The sequence below is a fragment of the Sapajus apella genome, unplaced genomic scaffold (genome assembly GCF_009761245.1).
Source record: "Sapajus apella isolate SASKATOON/1434 unplaced genomic scaffold, GSC_monkey_1.0 scaffold61, whole genome shotgun sequence".
Classification (NCBI taxonomy): Eukaryota; Metazoa; Chordata; class Mammalia; order Primates; family Cebidae; genus Sapajus; species Sapajus apella.
Genome location: NW_022437001.1, coordinates 11870157 through 11895122, shown reverse-complemented (window position 1 = coordinate 11895122; position 24966 = coordinate 11870157). Strand labels below are relative to the sequence as shown.

General features: G+C 37.7%; 1 protein-coding gene across 1 annotated transcript in view; it reads right to left on the bottom strand.

The window, feature by feature from the left end:
* Nucleotides 1-215: 215 nt before the first annotated feature.
* The window catches only part of RNF150 (ring finger protein 150), a 283735-nt gene continuing 258984 nt past the window's right edge, over nucleotides 216-24966 (bottom strand). Inside the window, exon 7 of the mRNA XM_032246510.1 lies at nucleotides 216-8733. Within this exon, the coding sequence (XP_032102401.1) occupies nucleotides 8615-8733 (119 nt within the window). The 3' untranslated portion in view covers nucleotides 216-8614. The remainder of the gene's footprint in view (nucleotides 8734-24966) is intronic.

The window sequence follows — 24966 nt, the reverse complement described above, 5'->3', positions numbered from 1 at the left end:
CTCAATCAATTCCCTTGGAACCACAGAGCGAAGACAAGGTTGGTGCCTGGCACTTGACTTATCTGAGAAAAATAAGGAAGCTATTATTATCCTTGGTCTTTGGACACAATCCTGATTTAACAGTAAAGACTGATGTTTTGAAATCCATAGTGCCACCTCTGCAACTCAGGGGTACGCAACAAAGTCAGGGGGTACAGATGACACAAACACAAGCATCTGCTTCCATTTTATTAAAAAAACAAAACCAAATGAAATTTTGCTGTGAAATTTCCTGGAATTCACAATCCTCATTTTAAAACCTTTATAGTTGCAATATATATTTTTTAGCCAGTACGTAAGAACACGATTGCACTTATTTACATAATAGTCTCCTATATAACAAAAATAGCCATGTTGTAATGATTGAATGTTTCCAACTATCATTCTTGTTTCATCACTAGCCCATTATGAGACAAACTGATTATGCTCTCCAAGTAGAGAATAGAATAAAGCAAAATAAAAGGCTGTGTCTCCTAACAGAAGACAAATTCCTTTAAAGACAGCTTTTTTTTTTTTTTTCAATTTCTTTGTATTTCAAGAGAGATATAAAGTGCTTTGAAAGGAGCAGGGTAGGTGCCTGAGGTGGGGAAGAAGGAAAGAAATTTATGCAGAAAAAAATTAAACAACTACACTGCCTTAACTAATCATCTAAATATGCACACAGCTTTGTACAGAAGATGAGGTTGGGGTAAAATGGCTACATAATCCACTAGTACTTATTTCGGCAATTAAGAACTAACTAAAGTCCAAATTAAAGACTCCCCATGCAAATGTCACCAGGAGTGAGTTTTTGTGATTTTGGGTCAGATGGCATATGAATCAAGGAGGCTCAGACACACTGTCTGAATATGGAGAGGACAGGCAATGCCAAGACGGGATGATCATCTGCGACCTGCAGACTAGCCAGAAAGACCTTGTGGGGAAGCTAACAGACTTTACTCCAACATCAATCATTTTACAACAGGAGCATTTTGTTGGAAGCATTTGTTTATAATAAAAGTAATTTGTGTTAGGATAGAAAAAAAAGCCATTGGAATTTCCTCTTGCTGGTAGGGAGGAAGATTGATTTAAAGATGGATTTCTGATGTCATGTCTGATTATTTATAATTATAGATTCATTATTTGCAGATTTTTTTTTTCTAGTGGGAAATGATGTGCTGTACAAAATAGTTAAAATAAGTTGTTTCTTTTTCACATTTTTACAACTGGCAATTGCTGGTTATGGTCTGCAGTCTACAAAACTGGGTGTCACATATGTACTGCTTGAGAGGTTCCCCTAAAACCAGAATAATCATCCTCCCAGCTCATGAACATTTAAAAAAAAATACCCATTTTTTTTCCAGAAAATGGATGGAATGTAACTTTTCACAAATACAAAATTACTTCATTTTCTAAATGTAAGGGATACCTGTCTATAAAAATAACAGTCCCTCCCCACTCCCACCCCTACATCTCTTTCTAATTATAAAATGGTAGAATCATCTCAGATTACTAATGTTAAAGCAGGAAGTAAATATATTATATACATGTACAAACACATCAGTATTTCACACCATTTACATTCATATGAAAGAAGTCCTTTTATTGATCTTCCTTTGAAATTTCACAAGAATAAAGTTGAGATAAGTTACAAAACAAGCAGCCCCTTGCTTATAACTGCACAAACATTCTTGCCAGAGGCATCTTCTTTGCAAACAGAGCAACATTATCCTCCAGCATTTTGCAGAAGGGCTGCCGCCACTGAGACGATCTGTGGGGTCTCCTTCAACTTTTTAGAGTTTGTGACATTGTTTCCTCATTTGATGAACATAGACCAAATTCTCAACTACCAAAGAAATTGTATGATGAAAGGCAAATAACTGGTTGTTGAATTCGTGACCCAAGTCAAATTAATTTGCTGAAAGAATAATTGCGATTATTCCAGCAGAGGGCACTCTGCCCCTTGCAATAACATCCTACTGAACAGTAAGTACCATTGGTGCCAACACAAATTCAGACGGAAAAGTCCATGTATGTGTTAGTTCTTCAGCTGCTCTACTATACCCATTAGTACAGGCAACAGTTTGGTATCTTCTTCAAAAGAGCAGGATATACTATATTTAGCTAGCTCTTATACATGAAAATTCTTTGGCTATTTAAAATCTTCACATTCTCAGAGAACAATATTCTGAGTTCGGTAAAGCGCTAGATTTGTTGGAAAGTTTTGAAGGAAAAAGGGACTAAACACTAGACTTTAAGGATGGTGTGGTACGAAGGCCACAATTCATTTTTTAGATTTCAGGATTTAGTAAGGTCAATCAACAGTCTGCAAGAGAAAACCCCATAAGGTTTAATGGTTTCATTCAACCATGCAACCCACCTTCACTTTCATTTATGAGAACATTAGGAGAAAATTCAACTAGTCAATGGAAGAAACATGTGTTCATTTGGACGGTGATCAATCTTTGGTTTATACAGCACACATGGTCCCCACATTTTCCCTGCTTCTCCAAGCCTGTCACTTCACTAAGAGACCACAGATATTCTGCCAAGCAATGACTTTGGGTAATTCAGATTAAGCAACCTTTTCTAAAGATTTTTCTCCCTCACTGTATTTAGACATTGCAGACCTCTTAGGAGATGTGTATATTTTTGTCTTATCATTATCATCAGCAAATATTTATCAGGTGGGCATAGAGCAAATGGCTCTGTGTAAGTGTAAACGTCAGTAGTAGCACAGGATTAGAAGATCTTTGATCACTGAAATTCCTGAAAAAGCCACTTGATTATGAAGCACTCAAGGCAGTAAAGAGAGATGTGACTGACCTCAGCGGGTTCTTGTAGAACAAACAGGATTGCAATCAAATGGCTCGATATTAAGGGGCCAGCCATGTCTAGCATCTGGACTTGCTTTATTAGTTCTAGGATGATAATTTAGTGTCAATAAGAAGTGCAGAGTGGAAGAATGTGGCTATTGATCTGTGGGTCTTTAAAAATTGATGTTGCTATTACATGGGGTCTGGGGTTAAGTGAGGACAAAAGGAGGGAAGAGGAAGAGCTAAGAGATGACGAGACACTCATATTAGCGTCTTAGAATTAGTTTATGCTCTTTAGGCAATCCCGACCTTCTTTGCAATCATGAGTATTTTAACTTATGAGTATTTAATTCCTTAAAAACATAACCCCCGCTCCCAACCCAGGTCAGCTCTAAACCTAGGGATGAACATTTATTTGGGGACAGCATGCACATTTTGTTAGGCACAGCCCTGCTTTGACCGGCTCCCTAAACAGAGTGACACTGCCATCCCATTGTAACTGCCAACATCAAATATACTCATCTATGCAACGTCTATGCAATGGCATGGATGCGGGATCTCGGTGGCCAAGAGCACTGCATGAAGAACCATGCATCCCCACCTTCGGAGGGTACTCTCTCTGTGTCTCTTTGTCAGTGTTCAGGATAGTGGCCCTCAGATCACTTATGATGAGCAAGCTAAGATGTTAGGAAGCATGGGCGTCCCATCAGACGCAGTATACACGTTTTTCCAAGAAATTCTAACTTTGAGGAAGGTCACAAATGCTGAGAACGGGAGAAAGCAGAAACAGACAGCATTCTGGAATTGTTTCTTTGCCATTATTTGCCTAGAAAACATTTATGGCAAGGAAGCCTGAAAAAATGGAAACAGTTGTAAGATGGGTTGAGATACAACTGGTGATACGAGAAGTGAAAATGAAACTGACTCCATGAGGGAGGACATTGGTTTATGGTAAACTGGTTTGTCTCATCAGAAGTGGATATAGACACTGCCACACAATGAAAAGAAGAAAAACACTAACGACAGTAACAATGGCAATCCTCACAATAAGAAGAACTCTGCGGGTATAGAACCTCCAGTTTTTTTGTCCTGAAGGTTATTTCAGAATTTCTTGCAAGAGAGAAAACATATTAGAAAAAAAAGGAGAGAGAAGATGGAAAAATAATTTATGTATGTGTATATAAAGAAAGGTATAGGCAGTCAGAGAAAAATGAATACAGACAGAAAAGGAAAAGAACTCTAAGTGAGAGAATATATAAAGGTGCTACTAGAAATTGCCTCAGTGGCCTTAGTACCAGAAAAGACTGGGCCCTGGCTTCACAGAGGGAGTGACTCCATATCCCAGATTTTTTGAAAAAGTTTTGATTCAAGGATTTTTTTTTAAAGTCAGGGTGATACATTCAATGGATAACTAAAGGTCATTTAATTTTTTATGCTCTGCAAAAATATCCATCTAAACAAAACTCATAAATAAGAAAGAACCCTAAGTTAGATCACTGGCATCAGTTTTCATTTTGAGAATATGTAGCCTCAGGGATGTCAGGGCAGTAACTGAAAGTCAGTAACTGAAATAGCCACTGGGCATGGTGATTTTTGAAATGATCAAACCCAGATCTATGAATTTCCAGGATATTTCACCAGGATGAAGGAAATGTTAAAAACAAGAAAACAAAACAAATGAATGTTTTTGGACAGAGCTTTGCCTCCATGATTCTAATCATTACCATGTGATGTCAAAAATGGGTAGTACCTTTGCCACTTTTAATTTTCTACCTTTTCCAGACTGTACTTCTCCCTGCATAGATGACCAGAGGTGACATTCCAGGGAATATCAAACCCTAGAGATTACATCAATGTTCAAAAGCTATATTCAGAGTCAGGGCTCAGCTCTTCCGAAGGGACTAGCCACACAGGACAAAGCAATTCCTAAAGGTAACCCTACATTATTTTGAGAGAATGCAAATGCTCCTTTTCTTCCCCATAGTGTTGGGGTGGCAGGTGGATGCTGGCTTGGAGTAAAATGCTGGCTGATGGAGGTGGTCATAACTCACCAAGCAGAGGCTGGATGGTCACAGGCCCCCAAAGATTCTTTTTCAGTAAGGCCACATAAAGTCTTGCATTTGAAGTCAATATGTAATTTCTCATTCTTTCCTCCCAAGTTCATGAGTTTTCACTACAGCTGTGGGACTAGGGGACACTGGGAAAGGACCTCTGTCAACCATGAAGAAGAAGAAGGCATTGAGGTAAAGTTGGGTAATTTCAGTCTGGAGTTCTCTTTGGCTCCTAAGTGCCACATATCAGTCTAAGGGTTTGCCATAGAAGTGAGGGGGTATAATTTTGTTTCAGCACCAAATCAGCATGGTTTGTGTGACTTTTAAATAACAACTGGTCAGAGAAGTAACAACAGATGGTCATGGACATCAATGATATGGTCAGAAAGCTCAAGCAGAAATTTTAAAAAGGGTTGCCTGAATCTTTATTCACTACAAAATAAATGGACCTCTGGGCCTCTCATTAGGCGACTTGGGTGGTATCCAGTTCTCCCTGGAGGTAATTAAGGTTTTAACCTTCTTTTCTTTTGTAAGGGCCAGGGGATATCGTTAAGAATACTGGAGGAACTCTAGACCTGCACTGTCCAATTGGCAGCCACTAGCCACACGTGACTATCCAAATTGAGAGGTGCTGTGAGTACAAAAGACACAATGGATTTAGAGGTAAAGGAAAAAGCAGGTAAAACGTGTCATTAATTTACATTAGTGACATGTTAAAACAATATTAGGTTAAAGTACATAATTAAAATTATCTTTACCTGTTACTTTTTACACTTTAAAATGTAGCCAGTAGAAATTTTAAAATTATGTCTGTGACTTGCATTATGTTTCTGCTGGACAGTGCTAATCTAGACTCTTGCTATAGAAAAATGCACATCTTAAAATACATACAGTTTACATTTGCTTCTAGAGGGTATATATACCCTCTGATACTCATCTTTAGACTACTGGGTCTCCAGGTCAGAGTCTCTTCTTTTGGGGAGACAAAGGAGGCTATGAGGAAGGACTGTCCCCCTTTCTTTTGAAAGGGAAACTTTCTGGTTAAGTTTTTTTTTCTTCTTAAACTATCAAAGCTACAGGAAAATCCTCCAGAAACAAACCTTTGGTAAGTCGTGAATGGCAAAGGCTCAGGGGTTTGCAGCAGGACCTCCTTGGGGTCAGATCCACAAGCCTTGGGTTGGCCTTTCGAACCCCTCATTGTCTATGAGGCATCCTGTAAGGGCAGCTGTGGCCAGGGCTTGCACATACAATTAATTCCTGATTCACCTGCTTCTTGGCAGGAAGAGAAAATACTCGTTAATCAGAGGACTTAACAATCCAAAGCGCATTTTCTCTCTGGGAATGGAATACAATTTTTATTTCTGTTGCTGTTGAATTATCCTTCTAATTCCATTGGACTAAAGTTAACACCAGTAATACTAAAATTTGTTTTGGGCAAAGCTTACTGAAGGAGGAGTCAGTCTATGCTGACTGTGAAAAATAAACACCTTTGAGGTCAAGTGAGAGCTAGGATTTGAAGGTATCCAGAGATCACAATCTCTGTGACTAACAGCAATTTTTAAACAAGGCAAAACAAACCAACTCCTAATTAGACTTAAAACGTCAATCATTTAGATTTTCATTCTCAGCAACATAGTTGTGCCAAGTATCAAAGGCTATTATTACATGTTACATGTCAAGTAACTTTACCTCCTTAAACTATGAAGCCTGATTGCCACAAGTCATAGCTATCTGCAAAAATGGATCCCGCCTGTGAAAGGCTCATCAGTGGTCCTATAGCCAGAGGAGCTTGGGGACTCATGTTGTTAAACCCTTCACTTTATATGGAGAAGCCGGGTCTTAGTAAGCATGCGGTTCATCAAGGATTCATGATTCAGAGCTCTCTTCATTCCTCCCTGCCTCTTTTCCTGCTCATGGTGGGTGGATTTCATTACAGGAAGCGTTGGACTCTTAGGGAGATGCAACCTTTCTGAAGGTAATAATCATTTTCTTTCCCTTACTGTCTACTTATAAACCATCAAATAGGAAATTGGTGAAGGTGGTGAAAAAAGAACAACTAGGGTTCTCCCTTGACCTTCACTCCATGTTTCAGCAGGCTGCAAGGATTTACAGCAGAACCAAATTCTTTTTGAATGAGTGTTAGTCTAATGAGGTGGAAAAGCCCCCATCAATACATAAAAACAACTCATTGAGAAAAGCTTTCTTTCCTAGTTAATCCAAGCCATGGCCTGGTCTTTGCCAGCTGCTAGAGGTAAGGTGATCCGTCTGATTGTTCAGGGATGCTATCAAGGACTTTAGTCATTTCTGTATCTGGATAGTCTCAATGTATTACAAAATTGCCCACTGAAAAAATAGCACATTTCTGTCATAGTTACAAAAAATGAATAAAAACAGAAACAGTTTAAAAACACTGTTGGGTTTCAGTATTTACTTGATGCCTCTTTTCCTTTCCCTCTTACTTTGTCTAGTTCAGTCAGGATAAACTTGATCTAGCAAATTCTCATGCTGCGTACTTTTTAGTTCAAATGATACAGCAAATCACACTTCATTCCTCACTTGGTATTTGGACACACTCAGGGATCACTGGGAAGCAATCTGCTAGGGATTTACCTAAATCCTCCCACATGGTCTGGTGAGATTCCACAGTAGTATGTTGAAATTAAGGTAAATGCTGGGTGCTACTGCAGCCCCCGCTGTGTTTGCCACTGGACTTAAACATGACTGGCTTTTCTCTAGAGCCTCCATCTTTTACAGAACACACTGACAGAAGTAAGAAAAAAACTGTTCTAGCCCAGGGGAAACCAATGCAATGGGCATTTTGTTTTCAATGGGAAGAATATGCAGTATCTGGTTTTAAAACCAGCCTTACAACCACCAAAGACTGGATGCCTTGGAGGTCCGGGACCTCTGAGTTCAGAATTTCAGCCAAAGACTGTAAAACCCAGATGAATGGAACAGCTTCCCTGGAGCCCCTCTCATGTCATGTGGGCCCTTAATCAAGCCCAGCCAGTGGAAGCCAGTGTGATGTGGCTTAAAATAACCAGCAGTGGCCTCAGCAGATTTAGAGCTTAATGCTGGGGTATCTGGCAGCTGGGATTTTTAAAGGCCCACTTAGAAGAACTTACATTCTTAATGAAAGCAGGCCTTAGTCCACTTCAAGATGCTGAGGCACTTCTCAAAGCCATGCACACTTCATGCTGAGAGGTCAAAACCATATATCTCAGAAATGGAATACAAACTGATCATAGCAGGAACTGGTGCCTCTAAACAGAAATCTATACAAAAGCTGGAGTGAATCAAAGGAAAAACAAAGGAATAGATGGAAAGTCAACTACAAATAATCTTTAAAAAGAAATTGCCAAAGAAATCAAACAACATGCCAAAAACAAGAATGGTAAGACATGGAAAGGATTGAAACTAAGAAATCCTAAAGGTATCCTTTCAGTCTCTGTTTTAGGAGCTTCTGAAGTGTATGTCTACATGGACATGGGAGCGGAAATCAGCTTTCAAATTCCCAGCTGCCAAGGCCACAGACTGCTGTACAGATGGAGAAACTGTATCCTGATTGACAAGACTTTGGATATTGCTTTTCGTCAGCATTCTTGAACGGAGCACCCCGGAGTTGCCAAGGTGATCTGGAGGTGTGTGTGTGCCTGGTCCAAGTCTTGGAGCACTCCTCCCTTCCTTTCCCTTGGGTCCTACTATCTCTTTTCTTCTGGTTTTGTCATTTCAAGATTTCACCTCTTCACAGTCCTGGTCAGTGGAAAGTTCTACATCAGACAGTCCAACCTCCATTGCCATGATCAAGGAGATGTCAGAATCGCTGCTTACAGCTGGCTCTTGCTCACCTGGGAGAAGAAAGCAAAGTTCACAGTGAACACTGAGCTATGTCTTTGCATGCTGGTTATTTCAGTACAATTGCCTATAATAATATTCTTTTTAAAGGCCAAGAGAAGGTATTAGAAAAATTGGGTATTCTGTAAAAACTCTAGTTAAGGCCTTATCTCACATGGGTCAAAAAGTTAAATACAAACAAAAGAAACTAGAAGCATAAAATATGTCATCTAAGGATATGTCTAAGTAGGAAAATATATAAGTAGGGCAAGAAAGTCTATGTAGAAAAGTAATCAGGCAATTAACAGAAGAAAAGATTGTTACATATGCCTAACATTTAAAAATGTTAAACACATGTAAAATAAAATCAAAAGGCATATAAAACTCAGGAATTTGCGAAAAAATTTCACAAAAGTTTTTATTCTTAACATATAGAAAGCTTTTAAATCAATAAGAAAAACAGTGCAATAGAAAAATGGACAATACAAATGGACATTTGTATTGGTCATTTATATTAATGGTAACCTTTGTCCATTATATACGATGGTAACATTAATGGTAACCTTTGTCTAATACAAATGACAAATAATTATAAGGTAAAAATAAGATATCCTTTTTTTGATCTATGTAATCTTTACTCTTTAAAAAAGATAATAGGCTATGTATGGTGGCTCACGCCTGTAATCCTAGCACTTTGGGAGGCCAACGTGGGCGGATCACCTGAGGTAAGGAGTTTGAGACCAGCCTGGCCAACATGGTGAAACCCCATCTTAAAAAAAAAAGATAATAAAGGCCATGCATGGTGGCTCACGCCTATAGTCCCAGCACTTTGGGAGGCCAAGGCGGGTGGATCATGAGGTCAGGAGATTGAGACCATCTTGGCCAACATGGTGAAACCCCGTCTCTACAAAAAAATTAGCTGCATGTGGTGGCGCATGCCTGTAGTCCCAGGAGGCTGAGGCAGGAGAATGGCTTGAACCCAGGAGGCAGAGATTGCGGTGAGCCAAGATCATGCCACTGCACTCCAGATTGGTGACAGAGTGAGACTCTGTTTTTTAAAAAAAGATAATAATATTACAGTTAAGGATACACTGAGGTAGGTAGGTACATTGATACATTGCATATAGAACTGTAAAATTTTCACCCAGTAATTTCATTTCAAGGATGTATTATAGAGAAATAATTTGAGATGCAAAACTATTCAATTAAGCATTATTTACAGTAGCAAAACATTGCAAGTAACTTAAAAGTCCAGCAATAGAGACTATTTGAATACACTGTATTACTTCTAAAGGACAATCTTGTTATAACCATTAAAATGACGTTTTCAAAGAATTTGTATTTACATGAGAAAATGTTTGCAGTATACTGTTAAGTGAAAACAGAAATATTTAAAGCTTTGTATGCAATGGGGGTCAACAGAGAAAGTTAACTGGAAGCAAAGAAACCAAAAATGCTAACAAGAATCATCTCTAGTGTTGGGATTTATATTCATTTTCTTTTAACATTTTTTTCCAGTTCTCTCAAATCCTCTGCAATAAACATACATCACTTACTCATTAAATATATATCTACTGTGTCCCTACTGCACACCAAGGATTATGCTTAGAGGCTATGGATATAGGTGGCAGCAATACAGTCCCTATCCTCAAGCAGCTTATTGTCTGGTGGGCAGGTTGACCATTCACTGGGCAATTACAACAGAATGAGATAAGCACCAGGCTGGAAGATGTACCAGGTAGTATAGGGGTAGGTAAGAGGGCTATATAACCATATTCTGGGTGCAATGTCTAAACGGAATCCTAAAGGATAATCAGTGTTATAGCCAGATGAATAAGAAGAAATAATCCTTTAAGCAATAGCATGTACAGATGGCTGGAGGTGATAGGGAGCTGTGGGCAGGCAGATATCAGAAGGTTTTTAATTTGACTGGAATGCAGAGTCAAGCTAGGGGATATGGATAGAGGAGGCCAGAGAGCTGAGCTGCATAAAGGCAGCTTTAAACCCAAAAGGTCTTGTATTTTCTCTTAATTTGCAGAAAAAATTATGCAATTGAAAAAATGACAAAAATGTGTAAGTACTGAAGAATAATAATGATATAATACTTTTGTTCTGATAATCACTAATGTAATTTTTTCATGTTGTGGCACACTTAAGAAAAATACATGAGTTTCAGGAAGGACAGTGAATTCCTGAGATGTTTTAAAGGAGACAAATAAAGAGAACTAACAAAGAATGATGGCATGAAAAATCAGTTTTAAAGAAATGGGGCATTTCACAGGGAAATATCCAACTTGAAGACTAAGCTCTAATATGTTTCCTAGATCCATTATTGCAGGAAGTTCATAGCAACGTAACAACAGATGAATGGTTAAACGAAAGCCCTGGAAGCAGCTCTGTAAAGACGCAAGTCTTTGTTATTTGAAAACAGTGGCATTCAACAAATAGTCAAGAAAACTAGTCATTTAGAAAAAAGGGAGACTGGATCTGTGCCTCATACTTCACTACAAAATACATTCTAAGCTGGCTATATATATAATCTCCCATCTTTATTTTGTGTGTGTGTGTGTGTGTGTATGTGTGTGTGTGTGTATACACCTCCTTTTCATTTATCTTATCCAGAGCCATCTGGTGCCTCTGATCCCTGACCTTCCCGGAACTCTCAAGTGCAAATTACGGTGGTTCTCCCTTTCCCCATGGGTGATCGGTGCTTGTTGTCTCAGCAGGGCCGTGGCTTACTGTTGTGCAGGAATGTGCACTGCTCCTCTCCAGGGCACACCTTCACTCTGGAGTCTGAGTGGGCAGTGGCTCTTGAAGTGGAGCAGGACACAACCCACGGAGCCAGAGGCAGGGGCTTACTGTTTCTCCAGTCTACCAAGTCATGGACTGTTCATCTGTTTTTTCCAGTTGCTGTAATTGTGTTATTGTCTCTTCTTGCATTTTCCCTATCCATGTCTTCCTCTATCTTTAAAAAAATCCCTTCACTGTAGTTTTTGTGGAATTTCGGGAGAGACTGGGAGTGGATTCATATGGCAGGTCCACTCTTTTTACTCAGCGCTCTCCTTAAATATCATTTTTACAATAAGAACAATATGCATATACTTTATACTTATGAGAACTGGAAATCCACTTTACTTTATGCTATATTCTAGTCTCTGCTGTTAGTAACTGCATGTGTTATTTTGTATAAATTGCTTTTCTCCTTTAGGGCTAAAGTTTAATTGTCTAGAAAATGAGAATTTGGATTGGACAAATTAGAGTCCTTTCCAGTTGTTGTTTATACAGGCTTATGTGTTGATGCCAATCTAGTACAGGGCCTCCTACATAGTGGGGTCCTGATGAATAATTATTAGATAGGATGACCACTGAGAAACAAAATTGCCTTTTTAAATTTATTATTTATTTATTTATTATACTTTAAGTTCTGGGGTTCATGTGGAGATTGTGCAGGTTTGTAACATGGGTATACACGTGCCATGGTGGTGGTTTGCTGCATCCATTGCTCTGTTATCTACATTAAATATTTCTCCTAATGTTATCCCTCCCCACTGCCCCCACCCCCTGCTATTCCTGTCCCAGCCCCCCACCTCCCAGGTCCTGGTGTGTGATGTTCCCCTCCCTGTGTCCGTGTGTTCTCATTGTTCAGCACCCACTTATGAGTGAGAACATGTAGTGTTAAAGTTGCCTTTTTTACAATTCTTCATATTGTTTTTATTTTTTCATTTTTTTCTTAATAAAAAAGCCCTGCTATTGTATATTTAGCACAAGTATGCACGAATGGCAGAATTCCCATTTGGAGGTGTAATGAAAGCTGAAATCTTATTCCTGGAGATAAAAAATGAGACTTCTACTTATAGGGAGTTTAATTTCCACTTCTTTTTTTCAGTGGCCCATCAATCAACTCGGCTCATAGAAAGCCAAAATTTTCAGCTCACAGTTAAACTGGAAGTCAACCAAATAGCCCATCGTGGAGTGAAATTTATGACTTTCATATGGATCCAGCAAAAAAAAAAAAAAAAAAAGCACAGATAAAGAGCTGACTTAGTTACAGTTCTATAGAGACAGAACTCACTGCTACCTACAGTGTCAGCTTCTCACCTTCACTCTGGCTTTGCAGCCACCAGCCTCAGAAGATTCCACAGATTCATTCACACGTCCCTGTTTTGTAAATGGGAGTATGTGAACTGAAAGAAAAAGGGGCCACAGGGACTGCTGTAACTATGAGCTGCTGAATTCATGGTGTTACTTTGGAAATTAAGACTGTTCTGTACAGTGCAAGGCAAAGGCGTATTCAAATAAATGAAAATAGAGAAATTTGCAAAAATGGTTCAATTTTTATGATATAACATTGCACCAATATCATCTAATCATTTTCCATTTAAACACTTGTTTTTAAAATAATCTGGGGACATGAAATTATTCTAAGTATGTCCTATGTTTTTAATCAAACTTGGTTTGTTCCATAATTTTTGACAGAGTGTTTATTGTTTAATCAAGGTAGATGTTTTACTTTGAGGCTATAATAGTATGAATGAAAACCTTGTTAGCAAAGTATTTAGAAGGTTCTCTGTAGGTGGTACTAATTGGGGACTATAAGTAGCTATTAACAACATAAATGTTCACTGAATTTGCCTCGTTCTCTGCAAAAACTAACAAAAACTGATGTAAAAGTAATATTAGCCCTCATTTGATACAACAACCCTTTGATGCATGTATTTTCATTCTTGTTTTATAGATGAGAAGTACTCATAGTCCATTTGACATAGTAGAATAATATCTATTTGATACACTTTCTTCTCTTGGTTTTCACATATTATATTGAGAGATTTAATCAGGAAGTAATCTGATCCACCTAATATTTTAAGAGGTCACTCTTGCTGTTACATGAAAAATAGATCGGCAGGACACTGGGCAGAAGGAATCCAGTTAGGCAACTATTGCAGCAGAACAGATGAAACATGGTGGCTTGCTGTGGCAAAAAGGTGGAGATAAGGGGGGAAATCAAAGAACGATTTGGATGAAGGATCCACAGAAAATTATGGAGTAGCCAAGGGCAGTAAAAGAGGAGAAAGCAAAAAATAATTCCCATGTTTTTGGGCAATACAGATACCATGTATTGAGCCAGAGAAACTGGAGAAGGAACAGGTGTTAGAACTACATCAAGAGTTCAGGTTTGCATATGCTATGTTTGAGATGTTCATAAGACACCCAAGGTTGATGTGGAGTTGGCAGCTAGATACTTGAGTCGAGTGTAGAGGCCATGACTGTCAATGCATTTGGAAGTCTTCGGCACAGAGAAGGTATTTCAAACCATAGAAGAGATGACGTTTTTTTTTTGAAGTGATTGTAGCATGAGAAGATAAGGCCAGGGACAGAACTTAAAGAAACCCCCAAAATACTTAGAGCCAAAGACTCAAACTGCGACCCTTGATGCTGTTTTGTTTGGCCTGCACAATGTTTTGTTTCAAATGTGAATTAGTTACCAATATTTAGAAGTCAGGACATTTCATATACAAATTTATATTTGAAATTTGTCTTGGAAAAAGGAAGATCTGGCAATATGTGCCTGATTCCCAGATGGACATCACTGGTGGGAGCTGAGAAAGAGCTGTGCCATTTAGCCCAAGGAACTCAGGCTTCAGGTCATCACAGTCACCAAATAGGTGACATCAGTGGTTCCCATTACTTGCCTGGCTTGTGCAGACATTTGTTTGAGTTTGAAATCTCTTAGTTAGGAGGAGAGCAGAAGAACAGCAGAGGAAGGTAATCCCCCAAAAGAGCCTGAAGATGGCCAGAGATGGTAATAGGAAAACTAGAAGAATATAGTGTCATTGATTCGTTTCCTCATTTTCCTTTAAATATACTTTCGTCTTTTATAAACAAAATCTATACCCAAGGAAAAGAGAGATGATGGCATTACTGAATTGGCTGAGGTGGACTTAAAGACTGATCCCAAGTCATCTCATTCTCTGTCTTCAATCTTTTTATCACAGTGTTACAGAGCATCTGATTAGATGGAGCAGAAAATACTGTATTTTATTTTATTACTTTATTTTTGAGCCAGGGTCTCTCTCTGCTGGCCAGGCTAGAGTGCTGTGGTGCGATCTCGGCTCGGTGCACTCTCTGCCTCACAGCTCAAGCTATCCTCCCACCTCAGTCTCCCAAGTAGCTGGGACCACATGTGTGTACCACCATGCCCAGGTAATTTTTGTATTTTTTTGTAGAGACAGAGTTTCGCTATTGCCTAGGCTGGTCTTGAACTCCTGGGCTCAAGAAATCCTCCTGCCTTGCCCTGCAAAGTGCTTGGATTATAGGCATAAGCCACCATGCCCAGCCTATTCTATTTTAAATGGAGCTTTGTGACCTACTTTGTTCTCATAACTATTGCTTTAATATATTTCCACTTTATTTTGAGTAAAATCCATCAGTAGCCTAAACTGTGGTTAACCAAATAATTCTCAGTGGTAGGGTTTGTTAATTCCATTTAGTCCATAAATTATTAATATCTTTGGTTTATCTCCTTCCTCTTAAAGACATAAAATGTTACCTAAAGACTCAGAAGTTTCCCTTTGTGAAACAGGCATTGCAGTTGTAGTTCTGTTGTGGTTTTGACATAATTGTTGATAACAGTGTGCCCCATGACTGTTCAAGTTCTTTCCAACCTTGAGAAGATAAGACTCTGCAATCTGCCCTGTTCAGTGCTGGGCACATCCAGGGTCTTGACCAATTCCCTGGCTCAAGCTCATTCCATTATCAAGGTTCCCATGTCAGGATCCTGCTGCACTTTCATAAAGAGAAGCCACTTGGTAAATGTTTCCAGAATTGAAATGAAATTGTAGTTGCTCTCTGGCCACATAGGGCCTAAGTTTTTAATTTTAATAACTAATAACAATATTAATGCTTACTGAGTACTTAGTCCATACCAACGACTATGCTTTATTTTTTTGAGACTGGGTTTCACTCTCTCACCCAGGCTGGAGCTTAGTGGTACAATCATAGCTCACTGCAGCCTTTATCTATTTTTTTTTTTTTTTTTTTTTTGAGACAGGGTTTCACTCTGCCACCCTGGAATGCAGTGGCACAATCTTGGCTCACTGCAGCCTCTGCTTCCTGGGTTGAAGTGATTCTCCTGCCTTAGCCTCCTGAGTAGCTAGGACTACAGGTGCCCACCCCCTCGCCCATGCAGCTTCTATCTTAAGCGATTCTCCTGCTCCAGACTCTCAAGAAGCTTATTTTATTTTACTTAAATTTTTTTTTAAAGTAGAGACAAAGTCTCACTATATTGACTGGGCTGGACTTGAATTCCTGATCTCAAGCAATCCTCCCTCCTTGGCCTCCTGAAGTGCTGGGATTACAGACATGAGCCACCATGCCCACCCTACACTAAGTGCTTTAAATAATTTAATATTGCTAATTAAACGATGACATGGAAAGTATTACTATTTCTGTTTTCAGGTAATAAAACCAAGGCTCAAAAAGGTTAAAAATTCCACAGCTTACATAACAGTAAGAGTTGGAACCAGAATTCAAATCCACTTTTATCTGACTGCAGAGTCCATGAACTTGACCATGATCTATTTTTTTTTTTTTTTTTTTTTTGGTGAGAGACAGGGTCTTGCTCCATCTCCCAGGCTGGAGTGCAGTAGGGTGATCAGAGTTCACTGTAGCCGTGAACTCCTGGGCTCCAGCAAACTTCCCACTTCAGCCTTCCAGGTAGCTCAGGCTGCCTACTGGCATGCACTACCCCTATCTGGCTAGTTAAAAAATTTTTTTCATAGAGATGAAGTCTTACTATGTTGCGCAGGTGGGCTTTGAATTCCTGGTTTCAAGCCATCCTCTCACCTTGGCCTCCTAAGTGCTAGGGTTATAGGAGTGAGACACCATACCTGGTTCATAATCTGTTCTTGAGTTGAGATTCTTAACCTGAGGATTAGTGATTTGTGGGGTGGGGCTGGGGGATTAGTCATTTAAAATTTCATACACACTTTTTTATAGCTACATATAGGCCTTTTCCTGGTAGTTTTCATCAGGAAGAACCATTCACTCAGATGATTTTGCATCCCTGGTGAGCTGGATAACACATTACAGTAAGCAACAGAATGGCCTGGTTTTGTGTTTTTTTTAAATGCATATTTTGGTTTACTTTCCACTAGCGATGTGTTCTATTAACTTGACATGATAGTTTTCACATGAAGTCATGCTTTTCTACTTAATTGTTTCTTTATGGTGTTATTCAAAGCTAAGGCAGAAAACTATCTTTCCCAGAATGAGGTATATTTACTCTACTGCTTGTCTTATGAAAGAAGGCACAGACCAGTAGCAGGCTGGCATAAGTCCTCCTCTGTTAGGAATTAACAAACATTGCCCTAGGAATAAGTGCTCTCTGTTTTGAGAGAAAATAAGGTGGTGGTGAATATAATCCCCCAGGTGGCCTATTCTCCAGGAGGTCTGGTGTTTGCATGCTGGGAATTGCTCTGGATTACAAAAAAGCTTATTTTTCTTCATGTACTTGAAAAGTAAGGTTTCAAAGAAAAATAGCATCTTTCTGTCCACTGCTACTGATGGTTATCTTCTTGAAAATAGGGCATTTCCAATCAACCCTGTATTGTACAAGAGCACCACAGGGAAGGCATTTTCAACCATATTGGTTAAATTATAATGTTGCTGTCTTTTCATCTCAGATATGTGGAACTCCCTTCAGGCTGGGGCAGTGCCTATATGGCCTGTCATAATCTTAGTGGGAAGTTAATTAGACTTTAAATGCAGAGTATTTGCAATAAGGAAATGTGTCTCTGAATTCTTTTGCTTAGCAAGAATGTCTAAGGAGATAAACTACTTCCGATTTGGTTTATATTTTCCCATTTATGAGTGGCCTCTGATGTGAAAATGGCAAGGTCTCTGGACTGCCTTCCTCAGAGGGTATGCAATAGGGTGAATTATAATAGCTAGGGTGGACTGGTTCCTTCCTACATGCCAGGCATTGTGCTGTGCCATTTAATATATCACACAATATTACCCCTATGACTGCTTCTCATGTTATAGTTAAGGTTGAGCACATAGAAGATGGAAGAAATGGGATCTCAACGCAAGCCAGTGATATTGACAACTGTGCTATTCTAGAATGGCAGAGCTGCTAGAGTTGTATTTGGCTGCTAAGTTGTTCTTATAGACAAGACTCAGCCACATTTGGAAACTAAGCAGGCTAATGATACAAATTCATCCATTTGGCCAAGTGACTTCTAGAACTGTTCAGATATAACTGGCACTTTTGCCTTTTCAGTTCCTTCTCCATAATTGCAAATATATACATGTTGAGGTCAAATCGGGAAAATTCTTTCTCACCTTTCAGATGCGAAAGTTTAAAATATTGTTTTTATTTGGATTCGGTGAAGGAGAATTCCCTGGAAGCCTGTATATTAAATTAGATCACATAGTTAGGATTTCACTTTGCTTTTATCTCTTTGCTGTTGGTTTTCTTTCCCTGTGACACTTCACCCAGCAGGGGAAAGATTTTCTCCAACTGCTCAAATTCCTTACTGATTTCCTTGGCAGTTCATTCATTAAGTCATTCCTTACTGAGTGCCAAAAGAAGAGACAATGTAATTTTTACATTAGTTTTACATTTGTTTTTTCAGGAAAGAAGGCAAAATCTAGTGCACATTTATGCTTTCAACATTTTCTTTACAATGCCCAATTAGTACCACCTATAGAGAACCTTAAGCATTAAGCATAATATCTGGTAGATTAAAGACTTCTGATGAGCATAAATATGATTGGTACAAAAAAGGAGTGTAAAAGAGAAAGCTGCCAAATGGATTTAGAGAGATAGGCAGAGTTCATACATATTTTTCCATTTCTGAAACTGTACAAAATTATCTATAAACCCCATTTATTCATTCAACAATTCACTTAATCATTATTCAATAGGTGTTTATTTAACATGTATTAGGTACACAGCACTGTTGATGAACAGTGTGGAGGAAAGAAAGATGACCTAAATGTAGGCTCTGACTTTGAGCTGAATTTGATCTACCAAAAGAGATCAGATTTTTATCCATAGAAATTTAATACAAGGTGACTTATGCTAAAAGAGAGGTGTAAATAAAATGTTAAGGAAACAAAGACGTGCGAAAAATATCACCTCCAACTGGGTAACCAAGAGGATTCATGAAGTAGGTTACATGTAGGCTGGCGGTGAGGATCTGATTAGTATTGGGGAGCATGGAGATAAGGGGAAATGAAATTCCTTTCAGGAGGGCCAGCATGATTATAGCAATCATCAAAGCAAATTTCAAGGCATGTGGATGGTTTTGCTTGCCTGTAGCTTAGCATAGGAAGAATGAGGAATGGTTCAGACAGGTCGCTGTGTCTCCAGAAGTGTTGGCTGTGGTTTCAATCAAATCAGAGGGAGAAAGATTCTCCATATCGCCATCAACACTTATTATTTTTTCTCTCTCTCTCTCTGTGTGTGTGTGTGTGTGTCTGTGTGTGTGTGTTTTAAATAATAGCCATCCTAACAGGTTAAAGTGATATCTCATTGTGATTCTTTTTTTTTTTCTTTCCCCCAGCAGAATCTTGCTTTTGCTCTGTCACCCAGACTGGAGTACAGTGGTGCAATCTTGGCTCACTGCACCTTCGCCTCCCAGGCTCAAGCAATTCTGGTGCCTCAGCCTCCCATGTAGCTGGGATTACAGGTGTGCACCACCATACCCATATAATTTTTGTATTTTTAGTAGAGATGGAGTTTCACCATATTAGCCAGGGCTGTCTTGAACTACTGGTTTCAAGTTGATCCACCTGCCTTGGCCTCCCAAAGTGCTGAGATTACAGGTGTGAGCCACTGCTCCCAGCCTCATTGTGGTTTTGATTCATATTTCCCTGATGATTAGTGATGTTAAGTATCTTTTTTTATGCTTGTTGACCATTTATATGTTTTCTCAGGAAAATTATCTATTCAAGTCATTTGCCTGTTTTTCAATAGGGTTATTTATTCTGTAAATTGAGTTGTAGGAGTTCTTTGTGTATCCTGGATATTAGTACCTTATCAAATATACAGTTTGCAAATATTTTCTCCCATTCAATAGGTTGTCTTTTCACTCTGTTGACTGTTTACTGTGCAGAAGATTTTAGTTTAATGTAGTCTAATTTGTCTATTTTTGTTTTTGTGCATTTGGTGTCATTTCCAAGAAATCTTTACCAAATACAATGCCATGAAGCTTTCCCCCTCCTGTTTTCCTCAAGGAGTTTTATAGTTTCAGGTCTTAGATTTAGATCTTTAATTCATTTTGAGTGAAATTTGTTTTGTATGCTCATCCTGTATGATAAAAGTCCAATTTATTTTGCATGTGGACCTCCAGTTTTCTTAACACCATTTTTTTACACTATCCTTCCACCATTATGTAGTCTTGGCTCACTGTTGAGGATTATTTGACCATATACATGAGGATTTCTACTCTGTTTTATTGGTCTATATGTCTGTCTTTATGCCAGCACCATATTGTTTTGATTACTGTCGCTCTGTAATATGTTTTAAAATTGGGACGTGTGAGACCTTCAGTTTTGTTCTTCTTTCCCATGATTGTTTTGGCTATTAGGAGTAAATATGAGTTTTAGGATTGTTTTTCTGTTTCTGCAAATAAAAAAATGACATTGGGATTCTGATAAAGATTCCATGGAATTTACATATTGCTTTGGGTAGTATGGACACTAACAACATTGTCTTCCAATCCCTGAACATGGGATATCTTTCCATTTATTTATGTCTTAATATTTTTAGCAATGTTTTATAGTTTTCAGCATACAAGTCTTTCACCTTATTCATTAAGTTTATTCCTATGTATTTTACTTTTTGCTGCTATCATAAATGGAACTGTTTTCTTGATCTCCTTTCATATTGTTACAGAAATTCAACTAATCTTTTATGTTAATTTTGTATCCTGCACTTTGGGAGGCTGAGGCAGGAGGATCACTTGAGCCCAGGAGTTCAAGACCAGTCTGGGTAACACAGCAAGATCTTGTCTCTACAGATGAAAATAAAACTAGCCTGGCATGGTGGCACATGGTCCCAGATATTTGGGAAGCTAAGGTGGAAGGATTACTTGAGCCAAGGTTGAGGCTTTAGTTAACTGTGATAGTGCCACTGCACTCCATCCTGGGTGACAGAGCAAAGTTCCATCTCGAAAAGAAAATAATTGCACCTAGCAACTCTGACTTTGCTGAATTAGTTTATTAGTTTTAAGAGTGTTTGAAATGTGGAATCTTTAAAGTTTTCTACATATAAGATAATGTCATTTTGTGAACAGAGATAATTTGATTTCCTCCTTTCCGATTTGGATGCTTTTTATTTATTTATTTTCTTGCCTAATTGCTCTGACTAGAACTTCCAGTACTATGTTTAATATTAGTGGTAAGAGTGAGCATTCTTGTCTTGTTCCTGATCTTGGAAGAAAAGCTTTCAGTTTTTCACCATCTAGTATGATGTTAGCTACAGACTTTTCATACCTGGCCTTTCTTATGTTGAGGAAATTTCCTTCTCTTCCTGGTTTGTTGAATATTTTTATTATGAAAGCATATTGAAGTTTTTCAAATGCATTTTCTGTATCAATTGAGATAAGCATGTGATTTTCATTCTTTGTTCTGTTAATGCGGTGTATTACATTGACTAATTTTTTTTGTATATTGAACCATACTTGCATTCCAGAGATAAATCCCACTTGGTCATGGTATATAATCTTGTAATGTACTGTTGAAATTGATTTACTCTTGTTGTGTCAAAGATTTTTGCATCAATATTCATTGGTTATATTGGTCTGTAATTTTCTTTTCTTGTAGTATCTTTGTCTGGATTTGGTATCAGGGTAATACACACCTCATAAAGTGAGTTTAGAAGTGTTCCCTCCTTTTCAGTTTTTTTTTTGGAAGAGTTTGAGAAGAAATGTCATAAAATCATTTTTAAAATGTTTGGGATAATTCCCCAGTAAAGCCACCTGGTCCTGTTTTTTTTTTTTTTTTTTCTTTTTTCTAAAGGTCTTTTTATCACTGGTTCAATTGTCTTACTAGTGAATAGGTCTATTAAAGTTTCCCATTTCTTCATTATTCAGTTGTAATAGATTGCATGTGTCTAGGAATTTATACATTTCTTCTAGGTTATTCATAGGTATATATCTGTCCACAATAGTCTCCTTTTTATTTCTTTGGCATGAGTTTTAATGTCTTCTCTTTAGCTATTTATTCAAATCTTATCTTTAGTTAGTCTAGCTAAGGATCTGTCAGCTTGGTTGATCCTTTCAAAACACAAATTCTAAGTTATGTTGCTTTATTCCATTGATCTTTCTATTCTCTATTTCATTTATATCTGCTCTAATCTTTATGATTCCATTAAAATTCTGGTAATTTTGAATTTGGTTTGTTTTCCTTTCTCTAGTTCCTTGAGGTATAAAGTTTGGTTGTTTGTTTGAGATCTTTCTTTTATATATATAATATATATATATAATATATATATTATGTAATATATATATTATATAATATATATATTATGTAATATATATATTATATAATATATAAAAATATAATAGATATAATATATATATTATATAATATATATTATATAATATATATATTTTATTGTGTTTTAGGTTTCAGGGTACATGTGAAGAACATGCAAGATTGTTGCATAGGTACATACATGGCAATGTGGTTTGCTGCCTTCCTCCCCATCACCTATATTTTTGAAACACGATCTGTCTCTATTATCCAGGCTGGAATGCAGCGGCATGATCTTGGCTCACTGCAATCTCCACTTTCTGGGCTCAAGCCATCCTCCCACTTCAGCCTCTTGAGTAGCTGGGACTAGAGGCATTCATTACCACACCTGGATAATTTTTGTATTTTTTGTAGAGATGAGGTTTCGCTGTATTGCCCAGGCTGCTCTCAAACTTGTGAGCTCAAGAATCCATCTGCTTCAGCCTCCCAAAGTGCTGGAATTGCAAAGTATTAGTCACCATACCTGGCGCCTTTGTACTTCTTTTGTTGCCTTCCATAGGTCTTGGTATGTTACCTTTTTGTTTTCATTTGTCTGAAGACATTTTCTAATTTAACTTGTGATTTCTTCTTTAACCCACTGGTTATTCAAGAGTGTGCTGTTGGGCATGGGAGCTCATGCCTGTAAACCCAGCAATTTGGGAAGCCAAGGTGGGAGGATTGCTTGAACCCAGGAGTTTGAGACCAGGTTGGGCAACATAGTGAGACTATGTCTCTAATGAAAAACAAAATACAACAAAATAGCCAAGCACAGTGACATGTTCCTGCAGTTCCAGCTATTCAGGAGGTCGAGGTGGGAAGATATCATTAATCCAGTAGTTCCAGACTGCAGTGAGCTATGATCACATCACTGCACTCCAGCCTGGGTGACAAAGCAAGACCATCTTTTTTAAAAAAGAGGATGTTTAATTTCTATATTTTGATGAGCTTTCCAGTTTGCTATTGATTTCTAGTTTCATTTCACTGTGGGTGGAAAAGATATTTGGTAGGGTTTCAATCTTCTTAAATTTCTTAAGACTTGTTCTGTGGCCTAACATGTGATCTATCCTTGAGAACGTTTCGTGTGCATTTGTGAAAAATGGGTATTCTGCTACTGTTGGGTGGAATGTCCTGTATACGTCTGTTAGTTCCAACTGATCTATAGTGTTTTTCTATGCCACTTACGCCTATTGTTCTCAGTCTGGTTTTCTACCTATTTTTGAAAATGGGGTATTAAAATTTCACTCTTATGGTGTTAATATTTTCCCTTTCAATTCTGTACATGTTTGTTTCATATATTTCGGGGCTCTGTTAGGTAAATATATATTAATAGTTGTTTTATCTTCCTGAATAATTAACTTTTTATCATTATATAATGACATTCTTTGTCTTTTGTGACAGTTGTTTACTTAGTCTATTTTGTTTCTTTGTACCACTTCTGTTCTTTTTCTGGTTATTACCATTTGCATGGAATATCTTTTTTCATCTTTTCCCTTTAGCTCAGTATGTCCTTAAATCTAAAGTGAGTGCCTTGTACATAGCTATAGTTGCCTCTTTTCATTTATCTATCTTTTGAGCTGACAGTTTAATCTCTTCACAGTTAAAGTTATTACTGATAGGGAGGCACTTATTATTTTCATTTTATTGTTTTGTATGTTGTAGCTATCTCTCTTTTTCCCTCTCTCTTGCTGCCTTCTTTTTAGTTTTGTTCCTTTTTTTGTAGCGCTACATTTCAATTCCTTTCTCATTTATCTTTTGTGTGCTTTTTTGGGTAGTTTCTTTGTGGTTACTATAGAGATGACATAAAACACATTAGAGTTATAATAATCTATTTTAAGATAATGTCACATAAAAAACTCTACTCTTTTATATATTCCCTTCTATACTAAGTTATTGATGTTGTAAATCATATCTTTTTTATATTTTATATCCATTAACATAGTTTTTTTTACCTGTCTTTTAAATTCTATGCCAAAATGAAAAGTGATTTATGTACCACCATTACTGTATTTATTCACCACCCTATTACAGTATTCTGTATTTTTCTACATATTTACTTTTGCCATTGAGCTTCGTGTTGTCATATGCTTTTGTGTTACAATCTAATGTTCTTTTGTTTTGATTTAAAGAACTCACTTTAGCATTTATTGTAGGTCTAGTGATGACAAACTATCTTAGCGTTTGTTAATCTGGGCAAGTCTTTATCTCTCCTTCAGTTTTGAGGACAATTTTTCAGTACACAGTATTTTTGGTTGGCATTTTTTTCCTTTTTCTCAGTACTTTAAATATATCATCTCACTCTTTTCTGGTCTGTAAAGTTTCTGCTAAGGAATCTGATGATAATCATATGTAAGCTCCCTTGTGTGTGATGAATTAATTTTTTTCTTGCTGCTTTCAAGATTCTGTCTCTTTGATTTTGGACAATTTGATTATAATGTGTCGCAGTGTATGCCTCTTTAGGTTTATCGTATTTAGAACTCACTTAACTTCTTGTATTTAGATGTTCGTTTCTTTCCTCAGATTTGAGAAGCTTTCAGCCATTATGCCTTCAAAGAGCTCTTTGACACTTTCTCTCTCCCTTTTTCTTTTAGAACTCTCATGATGCACATATTTGTCCATTTGATGATATAGTATAAGTCCCTTAGGCTTTCTTTACTTTTCTTCACTTTTTTTTTGCTCTTATGACTTGATAATTTCAAGTGACTTGTTGTCAAGTTCACTGATTCTTT